This window comes from Nomia melanderi, chromosome 1 (genome assembly GCF_051020985.1).
Source record: "Nomia melanderi isolate GNS246 chromosome 1, iyNomMela1, whole genome shotgun sequence".
In the NCBI taxonomy this organism is placed as follows: Eukaryota; Metazoa; Arthropoda; class Insecta; order Hymenoptera; family Halictidae; genus Nomia; species Nomia melanderi.
In genome coordinates this window covers 25,851,201-25,867,649 of record NC_134999.1, presented here as the reverse complement: position 1 = coordinate 25,867,649, position 16,449 = coordinate 25,851,201, and the positions used below count along the sequence as shown (strand labels likewise).

The 16,449-nt window shown below is 34.1% G+C and overlaps 2 protein-coding genes across 4 annotated transcripts; one reads left to right on the top strand and one right to left on the bottom strand.

Annotated features, from left to right (window-relative positions):
* The first annotated feature begins 998 nt into the window (after window positions 1-998).
* Window positions 999-5,074, top strand: LOC116430035 (endocuticle structural glycoprotein SgAbd-2). Of its 3 annotated transcripts, none has more exons than XM_031983664.2 (2): window positions 999-1,030; window positions 3,415-5,074. In XM_031983664.2, exon 2 carries the CDS (start codon window positions 3,437-3,439, stop codon window positions 3,833-3,835), a length of 399 nt encoding a protein of 132 aa, XP_031839524.1. In that variant the 5' UTR covers window positions 999-1,030; window positions 3,415-3,436; the 3' UTR covers window positions 3,836-5,074. The 3 variants fall into 3 exon arrangements, with proteins under 3 accessions (XP_031839524.1, XP_031839525.1, XP_076227521.1); XM_031983665.2 differs by having other exon boundaries at window positions 1,001-1,044; XM_076371406.1 differs by lacking the exon at window positions 999-1,030 and adding an exon at window positions 2,837-2,852.
* A 5,593-nt stretch (window positions 5,075-10,667) lies between these two features.
* Window positions 10,668-13,838, bottom strand: CPR22 (cuticular protein 22). Its single transcript, XM_031983656.2, has 2 exons — window positions 13,683-13,838; window positions 10,668-11,412 (listed from the first exon to the last, which is right to left on the bottom strand). The coding sequence occupies exons 1-2, from the start codon at window positions 13,695-13,697 to the stop codon at window positions 11,032-11,034; spliced, it is 396 nt and encodes a 131-aa protein (XP_031839516.1). The 5' UTR covers window positions 13,698-13,838; the 3' UTR covers window positions 10,668-11,031.
* Window positions 13,839-16,449: the final 2,611 nt, after the last annotated feature.

The following is a 16,449-nucleotide window of genomic DNA, read 5'->3' as shown; positions in this document are numbered from 1 at the left end:
GTTCATAAGAACTGCTACAACGTGTTGTGTGTTTAAATAAAGAGATGACTGATGGTACTTGTTGCAACGAAAGATCTTACAGGCGGTACTACGACAATATAGTACCTTGTGCGACGTATTCAAAAGTTGCTGATTCCACTCATGACAACCAGGCTTTCTTTGACAGATCATTTTTCAAGACCTACAGACGTCTGACACAAGGAAAGATTATTTTCTAAAAAGTGATGTATAATAAGTAACATATGATACGCAATACCTTTTATATAATATTAAAAAATACTAACACATTATTGAAAATAATATTGATTCAATATTACAATAATTAATCTTCTTTATATTAAAATCATGTAGTATAAAATTATCAAATTATTCAAAGAGAAAGAAACATTGGTTGTTTAATTGAATGAAGGGTTTATTAATCCATCTATGTACCATTTGCTCGTATGCATTTTTACTAACACAGCAATGAAGGAAAGAACTCCACATTTTTAAACGTATAACTGATCACATGGATGTTCAACTTGCAAATGATAAGAAATCGAGCGTTTTATCTTATACGACCTAACAAATACTAAATAAATGAAAAAAGAAAAATTGAAATTATTCATAATTCAATCGAATAAACATGTAACTTTCTTGAAGATACATGGTTCATTTTTTTGTAATGCTTACGAAAATTGAACGGCGAGTTTCGTTCATTTAATCCAAACCTGTCACTATTGATACATTCGATATTATGTTTTGACAGGTAATTGGTTATTATTTAAAGCGGCTGTATATTTACAGTAACGGTTAATTGACGACGTAGGCGCGGATTGATTGCAGGTTGTTCGTCCCGCAACTTAGCCGGAAAGGTTTCCTTTAATACGTGATACCGGTCATACGAAGGCTGAACCGGTATCACCGAGTGACATTTGATGGAAAATGTCGGTGATAGCGAAGAGTACTTCAAACTATAAAAGGTGCAAGCGGTAGGCGTACCATCGTCAGTACGATTTTGCACGCGGTACCTAGAAAATCAGCAACCGAGGTACACATAAATCGGTAGCTCTACGTTGACAAAATTTAATTGATTATTAAAATTATTAAAAACATAGAACATTTGAGTATAGTGTTTTTTTTTAGTTGTTTTGGACATGTCCGTGTTTTATTAGTGTGTGTCTTGTTCAATATTTGTTTATGCGAATCATGTGTAGCTTATACAATTATTAAAAACTTAAAATTATTAGTTGAACGCTATATATTAGCTGAAGCTATAATTATTCTAGAATAATAATAATATGTTTATATACAGTGAGAAACCAAAATATTTCTATGATGAAAATGTCCAAATAAAGAGAAGTATAATTTTTGTATCGATAATTATAATCACGTATGCTGACTTGCATATTACAAGCTCTTCGAATACTTATTTCCCTTAAAGTTGATAATATTTGTAATTTGTACACTCGATTATATTTGTTTCTCAATGAGTGTATAATAAGATAAAAATTTATCTTCTGTTCGAGATGGTAATCTTGAAATAAACTACACTGAATGTTCTTTGTCAGTTTACGTAATCGATTCAGATGATTCGTTCATAATAGTTTCAACTGACTGTGTCTGAACATTGAAAGGATCTTTCACTTATTCTCATTCAGACTATTCTCGATTGTAATATTACCATAATTTTTTAAATAACTCTCTCGGTACATATAAGTTAATTCTTCGATCTTGTGAAAAAAATTCTAAATACCATTTAATTGTTAATACTTATTAGAAATTGCTTAATTGCAGTAGTTAATTTCAGTAGTCAATTCAACTTCAGTAGTTTTAGGTAAAAAAACATATTCTACAAAGTTCATATATTTATTTTATAATAAAAAAAAACAAAAACATAGCCATATCAGTATATTAAATGTACAAATAATATTCTACTTATATTTCACCAAAGAATATAGAAGATTTCATTTACAAATAACATTTCTGAATTTCTGATACAGTACTATTTTGCCTGCGATACTTAGAAAATCAATAACCTTGGTATTTACACATAAATCGTTAGTTTTACGTTTAATAGTAATAATAATAATTATTATTTCTTTTGAATCATGATGATAATATTATTAATTGATGTATTAATTAACTAACCTATTAATATTTTCTTATAATTTATGTATTAATTTATTTAAGAATAATTTGTTTATCCATGTAAATAACAAAACTATCATCTGAAACATAACAGAAAGACAGTGCCGCGTTATAAAAAAGTTACAAAGAGTCAACAACTCACTTCAGTCTAGTATACTAAAAACAACAAAACCGTCTATTTAATACCACTGTATGATAAACTGGAGGTCAACTAACTTTTTCCCACTTATTAACGTAATTTCACTACAAGAATACATTTTCGAACATAGTTTGCAGAAATTACATGTTTTGAGTATTTTTTGCGAATTTTGATTACACATTTTTATTTTTATGATACATTACAAATGTTCGTGCTAAATTTGTATTATACGTTTGAATGAATAAGCTTCCGAAAAAAATATTTAAGCAGTCTTCATAGATGAATGACGTGGTAACGAATCTATTAACACTAGAACTACCGAGCGTTTAATGCGATTAATATGTTATCCTTATCAAATTGTGCCAACAGATTTTTTCGACAATCTCACGAATTTACTATAATATTCAAATGAAACTGTTTCTACAGTCAATTTGGATATTCAGCACTTTTAAGATATCGATAATCGCGAAATAAGAAAACTGAAATCCAACATTTTGTCGGGTATAGTAGTTCTAGTGGTACTTGCGTATTATACGGACCACCTTTATTTCCTAACTGCAGATCACACTGGCGAGTCATTTGGGTTAGGTTTAAATTGGTACTTACTTAACACTAACCGTACCGGCACTTTTCCTACCATAACCAGTCAAATAACTGACTAGAAAATAAAGGTATACAAGTTAGATAATAAATTCTTTTTAGTGGGAATAGAAATAAAACGAAAGACAAACATTGGAAAACTAAGTGGACAATATAAGAATTGACGTAAAGTTAAATCAACGAAACAAAACGCAAAATTTTAAATTCGATCATTTGACTGGTTCCGGTACGGTTAGTGTTAACATTATAACGCATTACTAATATTTTACTATTACTATTAACATTATCATAATTATTATTACTATTCATACTTTATTTCTCGAAATACAAATACATGATACGTAAATACTATTCTACTGTTAACACATTGTTGACCGTTCACGAGTTAATTTTTGAAACTCAGGGCAGTATAGAATATTGCAAAGGCAAAATATTCAAAGTTATATCAAAGATATGTCCAAAGTTTCATTTCAATTCATTGTGTGGAAACAGTCTGTTAATTGATCACTCCGACAAAGGATTTTGACATAAAGGACCTTTTACAGGGAAAAGACTTCAGTCCGAGTGATGTACGTTCGCGCGATATTCCTTTTGAGCCTGACGGGCATGGTGTTGGCCGCGGACCAGCAGATCCCAATCATCAGTCAAAGCCAGGACATCAGCCCGGACGGCAGTTTTTCTACGAAATGGGAGACCGGGAATGGGATCTCCGTTCAAGAGGAGGGCTTCTTGAAGAATCCCGGGCAGAAGGACGCGGAGGCCGAGGAAGTCCGCGGCTCGGCCTCGTGGACCGCGCCGGACGGCTCGAAAATTAACCTTGGTTGGCTGGCCAACGAAAATGGAGCCACTTTCGACGGCGCGCATTTACCAACGCCACCCCCGCCCCAACCGATACCGCCGCTCATTCAGCGCGCCCTGGACTGGCTAGCTGCTCATCCCTACAAAGAGGAGAAGAATAGATTGTAATTTTGCATGGCGTTCCATTCCAGCGAGATAACATTCCGCGAAGGTATCTACTCTCTTCCTGCGAGCTTGCGTCCTTTTCTCAAAACCATTCGGCAGACTTTGCCCTCCGGTGATGTTTTTGCGAGAATGTATATTTGAGAATTCCTGCTTTGAGAACGAAATGCACCGTGAAATTCGTATCGATGTTTACGCTGCGACGTGAACAAATATTGAAAGTAAATATTTCGGTATCATGCGGGATTTAGCTTTTAAGATATCGCACGATTAATGTTTTTCACTGATGAAACGTTCGATGTTTTATATTTTCGTGCTGCGCGAGACTGGAATAAATTCTTTTCATTGTCGTATACGTGTTTCGTGTTCTTTTTATATTTCTGTGTTGTGTTGTGTAATGAAGGGTTGATTTTAAATGTTTTATTTTCCTTGTTGATGTTCTAATTATGCGCGAGGCGTTCGGTAAGTTTCCGGAAAATGTAAATAAAGAGACGCAAATTAAATTGAACGTTTTATTTTTCTACAATGTTCCATTTTAGTTAAATATTAATACTTCGTTTACGTTTAAGCACAGAAAATTACTATTTTTCTGGAAGTATTTTGAATGTTCTTCATACGAGGACGTTTATTTGACATTTTTATCGAAGGTTCAAAAGATACATTTCAAAATTTTAATTTAAAGAATATTCTTTATATTATAGAATTTTCTATATATAGCGAAAGCCGAAAGTTTAATCAAGGAGAAACTATTATAACATGATTAACTTTAGAAAATAATTTTAAATTAAAATTTTAACACCAAAGTCACTGCACATATCGCAATGACTGATTCCAGTTTCTTTATTTCGCAATTATTTATATCTTAAAAGTTGTTGAATATTCGAAACGATTTTAAGAATGAATAATTTCATTTGAATACCACACGTATAATAAGTATGTGAAAATGTAAAAAATCTATTGTCACAATTTTTATAAGGATTATATATTAATCGCATTAAACGTTCGGTAGTTGTAGCGTTAAAGAAAGTCTTTTTTGTAAAAGTAGCGTTGATTTGGAGTCGATGCTTATGACAATAAATGATAAAAGCAACGAGACACGCGCACATACTGCAACATTCATGCACCATCATCTCTTTCATCCTCGTTGAGTCCAAGATACAAGGTTTGAAGGTGAACTCCAAGCGAAACTTTTTAATACTGACCTAGTCTACGTTATTGTCTGATTTATATCTTGTCTGGACTCCTTTTGCTAGTAAAGTATTTTCTATATACTTATATTATACGTTGTATTACTATAACACAGTTATATATTATGATTAGTTAATACTAATACTCATTAATGTTGAATATTTTTCTAATGTACGTATAATTGAGCATCTCTTGATCGAATTATTTATTCGTATCACCTTTATCTATTTGCACCACTTATATTTTATAGTTCATACCACACTTTTAGCTACCTCTTTTGTTTAAAAACCTTTTTTCGGGTGTTACTTTCAATCTACTGACAGCTTGTATTTTATGAACCCATAATAAAAAGTTGTTTAAGTAATATTTATTAAGTTGTTTAAGCAATACATATTTAGTTACCATAGGTTACAATATTTTCCCAAGAACATCGTAATACCTTAATATGCAAAACAATGACTAGTTTTAATATCATTTTAAAGAAGTAATTGAGAAAGCGGTGTATTTAATATTATACTTACACCACCCGTCAAAATGATGGGTTTCAGTTTTCTTATTTAGCAATTATTCATGTCCTGAAAGTGTTAAATATTCGAATACTATAATGAATATACGAAGAAACAAAAAAAATATATTATCGCAATGTTTGTAAGGATTAAATATTAATCATATTAAACGATCAGTTGTGCTAGTGCTAACACCTTAACGATCGAGACTGAGATTTCTCGTTTTCATATGACACACGTTGGAAACGAGTTTTCTCCTTGTTAGTAATATGCATGATTTCTTGATTGTTTTGCAGTTAACGGTATTTTTTTTACTTTTAAACATTATCCTATTACTGAGGATATTATCATTAATTTTATTTTTGAAGTTACTTATATCTAAATAAAAAAAAGTTCATTCAAATATATGTTATAATTCTATGCGTCTAAAATCGCTGAAAATTTCCTTTTTTCCGTAGATAATTTTAGCAAAACATTAGCAGTCGACAATGTGTTAATAACGTATTTCTAGAATCCCAAACCAATTTCCATAAAAAAGCTTACCCGAGCAGATAAAATGTTAAAGATGTCGAAATCGATTCGTTTAACGATGTAAGTGCATTTATAAGACGTGCACTTGTCTCTTTAAGCGAATTCTATTGACCGTTTAAGGTACTAACGATAATTCACAGTCACTTCGTATGCAATGTACAAATAAACATTAAGTAAACGAGAGGGAACGGAATGAAAGAGAAATACGATATGAAATTAAACGAATGAGTTAGGCGGGGTAAGGAGGAGGCAGAATGATAGGAGAAAGTTGTAGTTTACGGTATGGATTGAATGTGACATATTTATGTCGGAGCGTGGGTGGCGATCGAATGAAAGAATGAATGAGACCGATAATATTCAATTAAAACATCCCGTGCAGGACACATACATTATTTTCCATATACGTAAGTAGGTACAGTATCGTATAAATAGAAAACGGATAAAATATCTCATCGAATTGCATAAATAATGTTGCACCATATCGCAATAATCATTCATTTCTGTGTACTATAACTGGGATAAATATAGAATAACGATATTGAAACATTGAATTGGTACATATGAAGCACATAAATACAAGGATAAACAAATATGCATTTGAAAATAAAAATGATTGAAAAATATAAATATGAAATGGACACTTGACAAATGAATAGAAAATAAACATCCACATACTGTTTTTTTTCCTATGACACGGTAATTCGTTAATATATTTTTCCTCAATAAATTGTCTGTTATATTTTCCATAATTACAAATAATGATAAAGAGCTAATACTTTAAAGATTATTTTTATACACTTGTATTGGAGGAAGATTTTATTAAATAATATCTCGTTTTTAAGACATTGAAAATTTATATTTAATACGGAGGTTATAGTAAACGAAAGAAACTTATATTAATATAAATAATTAAAAGTAATAATTCATAAAAGATTGTGAAAGAATAATCGTATCGTTTTAACATATATTTTATCTAAAAATATTAAGAAATTATAATGTCATGCTACCTTAGTTGATTAAACATTCTTTGAAAGTATTTTTACACAGGTATGTACATTAGTATATATTCGTTAAAAATAAATGAAAATAGAAATATTTTCATTTTCCTTGTATGTTAATATGTAATAATTTTTCTAGTAGAAAAATATTTTTGTCATGGACTAATAAAAATTACGAATAATATGTACTACTTAATTATTTGCATTACAGATCTGTGATCTGTTACTCTCACTTAATAGTTTAGTTAAGTCTCTAATAGGTTACAGACAGAAGTAGCATCATTGATACTCATTGGCAGCAAACGATAGAAGATCAAATATTGTGTAAGTCCATTGTAAATACAGGATATTCCGGGTACTAAAATAGCAAAGTATGATGCTGTCATTTGTGAAAGTTCAATGAAAGTTCTTCGAGATCCGATTGGTTTCGGTTCCTTGAACCTCCGAAGACCAGTATGATACGACAAATTGACACGGGACATGCCCTGAGGAGGTTACATAACAGGTATTGTCGATAAATCAACTTTAAACATCAGCAATAACTGTTCACGAATACAATTGAATTTGATATAATTCATATTAAACATATTATAAAACATAATTATACTGTAAATGAATATATTATCAAGTAACAAAAATTTTTTAACAAAAATTACATACCGTGAAATATAAAACAACTTTTTCATATCTTTTTCTAATTGATCACTTTTTAATTGATACTGATGAATGATGTGTCATTTTTTAAATATTCTTGTAATCTTAAAAATACGTTGAACATCATAAAAAAACATTAAGTATTTATGCTCATTCATTGCTTAAAAAATTCGAAATATTTTCATAAAAATATCTTTCTGAACTATAGTACATCTTTAAATGTTTACCTTTTCAATATCATGCTACGTCCATGTTTTGTCTCATGTTTCATATTCTCCTAATATTTCATTTTCTTTTAACTTTACTTTGTATTGTTGCTAACTTATTTCTTCCGGAATAATTCTTTTTTCAGATAAGTATTTTCAATATGTAATAATAGGTAATTACTTTTTATTATACAATTATTTATGTAAACATTTTAATTTAACTCTTTATGCTGTATACAAAAATAGATTCCCCTGTTAAAAAGAATTTTCAACAAATTTATATACATAGTTTATATATATATACACATGTATTTTATTTATTTACTTATTAAATTCCAATAATAATAACTATACTATAAATACATACATATATATCTAGATGCTAAAGTAACGAGATAAAAAGTGATACTTTGCATTCACAAGTTTTCTGTAAATTTAGTCAATCGTTAAGGGATTAAGTTAGAAGAATGACATTTCGTGTTTTAGAGGCAACGAAAGGTTTACAAAGTTGAATAAGTTTGCGCTGCGCACGTGACGTGTATCTCAAAATAAATTACACGAGGACACACTGACTGTATGGTCACAGTATCGTGATTGATTAACTGTGGCACCACTGATCTACAACGGGCACGTGCTTAAAACGCTGCACTACCTCGCGCTGGAACTTTCTATCGTAAATCAGCGAGAACTTTACAGAGCTAGGAACAGATCAGGTTGCTTCGAGAAATTGCGTTCCTTTAGATTGTCAATGAATGTGTATAGGAGTTAAAAAATCGGCGATATATTGTTCTAGTTAGGTGGTTAATCTTTTTGTGCTAGGTAGGAGTGAGCGATCCATTCTTAGCATTCTAAATGGACTGTAATAGCTTGGCGTTTGTCCCGGTCGTGCGTCAGTGAGTGAAGTATTTTAGAAAATAAATTTACCGTGAGGTTATGAACATGTTTCTACATTTAGAATTAAAAAGTTGATTATATTGAACATCGTTTCTTCTGACAAATTTGAAAAGAACCAAATCAGTTTTACGTAGTATTAATATATTATAGAATAAAATTTAAGGCTTCATTATAATGGTAATAACCTAAGGAGACATATTAAATTTTATGTCACAATTTATGAGTCTTCGTATTAATAGGAAATCACTATTGCATTGAATTGTACTTTTTTCTTTAAGAAATTTTTAATGGAATTTAACTCTGGGGTAACATTAATAAACATTATAATCTCAAAATATAATTATATTTTATCTGTTGATCCTATGCGGAAATTATTTTTTATAAATCAGGTACTAAATTTCTACTAGTCATTATTAAAATAATTTTAAGAAGATAAAAGCTAATACACAATAACACGTTGAGAAAACAATAAACGATTGATGGATAGACGATTAATTCTATATTCTAAGAAATAGTGTTCAATATTTTCATTTAACTTCAATTTTACGAAATAAATTAAGAAATGTGTGAATTGACTAAATTGCGCATTAGTCACGTATAAATCGTAAATAATGGCAACGAAATGTCCCTACATAAAATGAAAGTTGAGTTTAATTTGCGTTTACTCAGCAACTCTGTCGGCCGCGAGCTTCATCCGTAAATGACCCACCCTGACCTACCTTCTGCTAACGTGTTTGTAAACTAGATTTAACTTAATCTGCGTTTCTGTTTGATCCAGTTTGGTTCGTAAATTCAACCTGAACCAGACCAATTCTGTGCCAAAGAATAAATAGAGTCTTGATATAAAGTTACATTGATTAAACTTGGCGTTAACAGATCGTCTAGCTCGCTTCACAAAACTGGGAGCAAACTGTTGCGTCCACCGTCCGTCCCTCGGTGGCGGTTGACCGATAATGTTTAACCGAAGTTATTAGATTAAAAATTCATTTTAAGACTTCAATCGATTTTAGGTTTTAACCATTAAATTACGAAATTGATTACAAGGAAATTGAGGTTTAAGTAACACGTCCTTTTGGCGAATTCTGAAAAGAAAATTAACTGCACTGTTCACAGACTATTCAATAATTATGTTATATTAAAAAGGGGGTCAAGAATTTTGTTTTAAAAAATTATCCTTTCAGCAAAATTAATAAATTATGTTATTCGAGATAACTGTAGACATATTCTTAGCTGTTAACCATTACTTTTTAAGAAACTATTAAATAGCTGCCAGTAAATGAAATGTTTAGAGGCACAACAAGAAAGTAGTTGTCCTTCGGCACTTGCATTACACAGTGCTGTGCAATAAAGATGTAAAATGTAATTATTGAATTTTACGCAAACCACTGCAGACAACTTTATGGAAGTATCATCAGTGTTTAGTGCGTGTGCTCCAGACCATGTCGCCAATGCATTAGATGTTAATTCTGAATGACTTTTTTAAAACGCATGTAAACAAATCAGGTGAAAAATGTGTTAATTAGTCTATAAGTTAATTCTTCTTTGTTCTGCTTTAGTTTTTCATTAAAATATTAATTCGTCCTGCGTTTAACGAGTACACACATCATTTTTTCATTTTAATGCGCGTAAAATCATTTTTCAGAGATTTTTCAAATTAAATTCCACAGTTAACAAGTTAAATAGGCAGAAACATATACACTAGTAACGACTTAATACTCTTACTACTCTTCAAAAACTCAAAGTATCCTCAAGAGGTATCAAGAGAACACATAAAAAAAATCACAAACATGATCAGGCTGAAAAAAGTTTACGGAACACAAAATATTTCACACAATGGTAATGCAAAAAAGAAAGCAACATCTCTGAATTGAATTGCAACGTTTATTCCGTATGTACCGGTGGCATATACTCAACGATTACCATCGACGTCTCGTTGCTCGCAGTAGATGCTCGCGACTGCCTGCGCCACATAGTACGCAAATACATAATAAAACATAGCGATATACATTGATACAACATACATATATATATATATATAATAAATCCGTACGTAAGTATACAATAAATATGTACAACAAATTGAACCAGAGAGTAATATACGCGTTTCGTTAGAGCCATTGGAACGAGAAGCGACGACGGAGCGACTCATCGTGATTCGTGGGTGGTAGCACAGAATTAATAGAAAAAGGGCTCGGTGAGATCACTGACGACGGACGTCCTATTGTTTACACCTGGTTCTGATCGTCCTTGGATGGATGCGCCGCTATCCAGTCCAGTGCTTTCTGGATAAGCTGCGGGATCTCCGGTGTAGTGGGCAGATGGGCGCCTTGAGGCTGGAATCCGTTCTCATCTGCGACATATGTTAACGAGATTTGCTGGCCGTCGTCGCTGGGGTAGCTGAAGCTGCCCTGAGCGTTCATCGCCTCGTTCTCCTGACCCGCGTTCTCCAGGTGACCTTCTTCTTCCGCCTTGATCCCGTTCCCAGATTCGTAGCTCCACTTGTACGAGCCGTCCGGGTTCGGTCCCTCTTGGCTTTGGCTGACGATCGGTATCACATCGTCGGCTGGGGCTGCTGCCACGCAGCCAGCCAACGCGATCATGGCTACCTAAGGATTTCAACAAGTTCAAGTGCTGACTTTGTACTTGATGTAACTTGGATTTTCGTTTGCCTGGTTTCGCTGAGAGCTGCCGTTCGAGACTGGGGGATCGTTAGGGTGTTTGAACACTTCATGTTGAGTGCGATTTGGGTTTTCGTGTATTAATTGGACATTCTAATTGTAAGGGAAGTTGTGTCTTTTATTAGATGCTTTTTATTTATTCTTTGGGAGGGACAGTCCCTGTCCGAGTGCAGATTGTTGCAGTTTCGTGGTGGGAATGAATACGAAGATGTTGGTTTTAGATTAATTGATCGCAAATCGATGTACTGATTGATTTAAAATTTTCTACTCAATTCAATAGTTGATTCTAGAAGAGTTAAATGTATTCTTTACAATATTTTTCGTTATCCTTTAACCTCTTAGTGGATTTTTATTAACTAAGTAGGAAATCTGTGTCTTATTATAAAAATATGTTCAATTTAAAATACATTACTGTCTTATTAGGAATATAGTGTATTACCTACTAGTAGATATAATATCACGGATAACAATTGATAAATCACTTTAACATAATTTTACGAGCCTTAATTTTTCAGTCAAATTAAATATTGTTACTTTTATGCTCAATTTAGTTCAATTAACTACGACCAATTTTCAAATACGTAAATTCAACGAATCATATACACAATTTAGCATAGTACTTAAAGAAAATCACATAAATTCATTGAAACCACACCACAAAACAATTTTTACTACGAGGAACTCGTTTACTTCTAATCGAAGCTAACATCATCTAAACCTTCAACTTCTTGTCTTTCGTTATACAATTTAAATGCACGATTTACAACCAGAATTCTACCAGAATTTCGAACGAGCAGTCAATGATTATGTCACTACATCCGAGGAAACTCGATGCGCAGTTCTCCCATACAACCGTCATCGCGCATGAAGAGGCACCGGCGATTCTCCTGTGCGCGCGCGATACTTCCTCGTCCGTTGTTTACCTTATCGCGTTTAAACGTCTATAAATTCCGTCGCGGAAGATCGATTCTCGCGTAATTACGCGTCTGCAGGGTGCGATTCAAACGCTAACGTCAGACCGCGCATCAATCAGAGAAATCGATCGCGGGAGCCGGTGTGTAGCTAATTCCCCTGCACCGAAAACACGGCGAACCCGTCGCGCGCAGTAGCTATTTCGTTTTGAGTCAGCCACGGGGCGTCGGTAGCGCGGCTGTTATTAGGTCGGACACGCTAGATCCAGTCCGACCGAATGGACACCGAGTTAAAAATCATCGGATTCGTTTGATCTCGTCGCGCCCGACGCGTCCTTCCAATTAATAAAATACTCTGCAGCCGTAAATAAAAATAACGACCGGGAACAGCGGAATCAATGGGAATAAACAAATGTGCGTTAATAGAGTTCGTCTTCGGTCTGATACTCCAAACGCGTATAAAGTAAATAAATTGATTAAACCGTTAGCATTGAAGACACCGTTATGGAGCACTAAACTTTCTTGGAATTATTGGAAGTATTATAGCAGAAGGAAACGTTTATGGAGGTTTCTAATACTTTTAAACTCGAGTTAGAGATCTCTAACGTTCCAATTATCAATTTTACAAGATTAGTCCTAAACAGAGATTTACGAGACGTTAATCGGTATTAAGTTACGAGCAAAGTCTTTAAAAGCGTGTGCTCCTAGCGAATGTAATAAATTAACTTATAATAGTCCAAATTTAATTCCTACGCCAATTTGGCGAAAATTAAAATATCCTTTCCCTACAATCTAAAGCTCCAAGTAGAAAAGCCCAAGGAATAAATTGTCCAACTAAATTGTTGCTGATAAATCCGATTCTTGATCACTGATGCCCATCGTTACTTGCAACCCCAAAGATACATCCCGCGGAAACTCCAACATCAACGTATTCACCCTACTTACCTGCACTTCATCGATTCCCGAAACAAGCCGTCAATCGTCCGCGAGAAACTTATAACCGGTTAACCGAGAAATGGGAAGGAAAAAAAATAGATAAAAAAAAGCACAGGTAACGTTCCACAACAAGGCTGCCGGTACAGATCACGCACAGAAACGTATCGGAATCGCGGTCCGGGCACTCGACGGTTCCTCAGATCGGTAGCGCTCACTGAAGGTGTTCCAGAGCGGGACCGTCGTCCCCACGATAGCGAGCGAGCACACCCCCGAATCCTCTCACGGCTAGGTCAGACGCGTTCTACTTTTGTCGCAGCTGCCAGGGTTTGTTCCCTTCTTAATTGCGCTTACCAGTGACGTATACATGGTGCGGCAGTAATCGCTGATGGGCAAGTGTTTATCAAGCCCCGCAGCGCTCGTCGTATATATACCCCTGGAGGCATCACCAATACGACCGTTTGCCTAAGTAACGATGGCCACTGTGCTCCTAAGAGGACGCACATGGGACACAGAGAGACAGAGAGAAATGGCAAAGGTGGAAATGCTGGCTGGCCGACCGGCGGCGAGAGGGAGAGAGACAAAGAGACTGAGACATCGGGTTAGGGGGAGCCGAAGGGGGGTTCTACACGGATCCTCATTTAACGCGCGCGATGCACGCCTCTGTTGCATGTGTGGGGAAAATGTACGGGGACAACAACACACTGTACATCACCCGGAGAGAGACTACCTTCCCGGGGATCAGCATGTCACATTGCGCTAAATGTCATCGGGTCCCCGTTATAGGATGCTTACTCAATTGTCATAATTTCTTTAACCCTGTGACCGCTACGCGGACAACCGACACCGGTTTCCACCTCTTTCGGAAAATTTCGGTGACCCCGTCGGTCGTCGCCGGGTTAAGCTTGATTTCGAGGGTGTACGGGGTCTTGTTTTGCTCCTCTATGTACCACGAATACTGACCTCACAGGGTTTGGTAGGCGTACGTGTCTTCTAGGGGTGTCGCGTCGTTGCAGCGTAGTTACGCATCGTGATCAGGTGTTTTCGTTGACGTGATGGAAAGGGGATTGGTGTTTGGCGAATGATGAATGAAGTTAGTTTGGGATTGAACGCGAGGGAATTGAGTTGTTGTTTACAGTTGCAGGGTTAATTTATGGATCGATTATTTAATTGTAAATTAGATTGCGATTGTGCATAGGGAAATTAAATTGTTGTTTACGGTCGCAAGATTAATTCGTTGGTCGATTATTTAATTATACATGATTTTAAGGTTGTACGTAGGAGAATTAAATTATTGGTTATGGCAGGAAGGTTAAATTATTCATCAACTATTTAATTATAAATTAAACTGTTGTTGGTTGCAAGATTAATTCGATTATTTAATTATGTATTAGATTGCGATTGTGCGTAGAGAAATTAAATTCTTGTTCACGATTGCAAGGTAAATTCATTGGTTGATTATTTAATTATATATTGGTTTAAGATTGCACGTAGGAAAATTGTATTGTTGGTTACGACTGCAAGGTAAATTTATTGATCGATTATCTAATTATACATTAGTTTGGGATTGTACGTAGGAAAATGAAGTTGTCGTCTATGGTTGCAATTCATTGTTCTATTATGTAAGAATTCTGTACTTTAAAAGATCGTTATGATAATGCGAACGTAATGGAATGTAGAAGGTAAATATTGAAAATTAGCTGAGGAGAACGTCGAGCGGTCGTTGACAGTGAGGATCAGTTGCGTATCCCGTGTTTCGCTAAAATATTTTATTTTCCTGTTACGTGGTGTCATAAATGTACAAAACTAGTTAAATCGATGTATAATAGTATACAATGAGCCTGGTATTTTCTGTGTTATCACTATTTTTTGATTTCTAAGAGCATTCAATTTAAAAAAACAAGATAGTTTAATACTTATAAAAGAAAAAATCATGTTTAAAAGGCATTTTTCTGAATGTCACCAGAAAATGGGTTAACGATACTGTGTCACGTTATTGTGGTCCTTTGTTTCCAGAAACAGTGACTGATTTACTTCCTGACTGATTTATCCCCTGGAGTCTATTGATTGACGCTAAGCAATAAAAAAGAGTACAAATTGGGAAGTAGGGGACACGGTTATTGGCAATTCGTTGAAATTTACGTTAACGTTTTGTTTATTCAGTTGACACTTGTGATAGCACTAATTTTGCATTTTCCTTTTAAGAGAAATAAATCTGCTGAACTTGTATTTCATTAATTGCAGTTTATTAATAATGTTACTTCTTCTATTTTCTTATATTATACTTATTTTTAATATATTACAATTTTGTTGGTTAGCAGTAAATTTCTAACGCCTGGAAAAAATTAAACGTGCTTCATAGATAAATGTTACTTAATTATCGACAGCCGTTACGAAATTCAATCTGCATTTGCTTACACGGTGTGAGTTCATCAATTACGATTTCAATCACTGGACATCTCCGATTTCGTTACGAACGACCACGCTAGCAGATAAACCGTCGAGAATTAACGACCGCCTGAATTTTTCTTGTACCCGGATTCGATGACAATGATACCGATAGCATCAACTGATTTTAAATATCATGAATGGCTCGCGAACATGCCGCGCAGAGGATTCAGTCTCCGACTTGGCAGCAACCTCTCATTAGTAACATGCAATTACGTGATACACACAATACCTTGTCAAAGTTCGAACAGGTTACTTTGTTGCTAATTTTCCTTTTAACTATAAGACGGTTAAATTGACTGTAATAGACGCTAACTACAGCCTAATGCTAAATTAATAGTCATTACGTAACACTCGCACACGATAATTCGCAAAATTTGAACAGCAGTTCTAAAGTATTCTATCCTTTTATTGGTTGGAATCATTTATTTTACGTAACAGTGTAATTTTATTTATTATTTGTTCAGAAGATTCTTAACGTGTTATTTTGCATAAAAGTTTTCGTAAAATAGTATGTTCATAATAAGGAATAGTTAACACAGTCCCGACCGAGAAAACTGTTCGTTTTTCTAATATTCATTGCCGGTGAAAACGAAGAAAATTTTAAGGTAATCGCAGCTAATTTCTGACGTTAGAACAGAGACAAAAATAAGAAAAATTGTTTTGAAATATT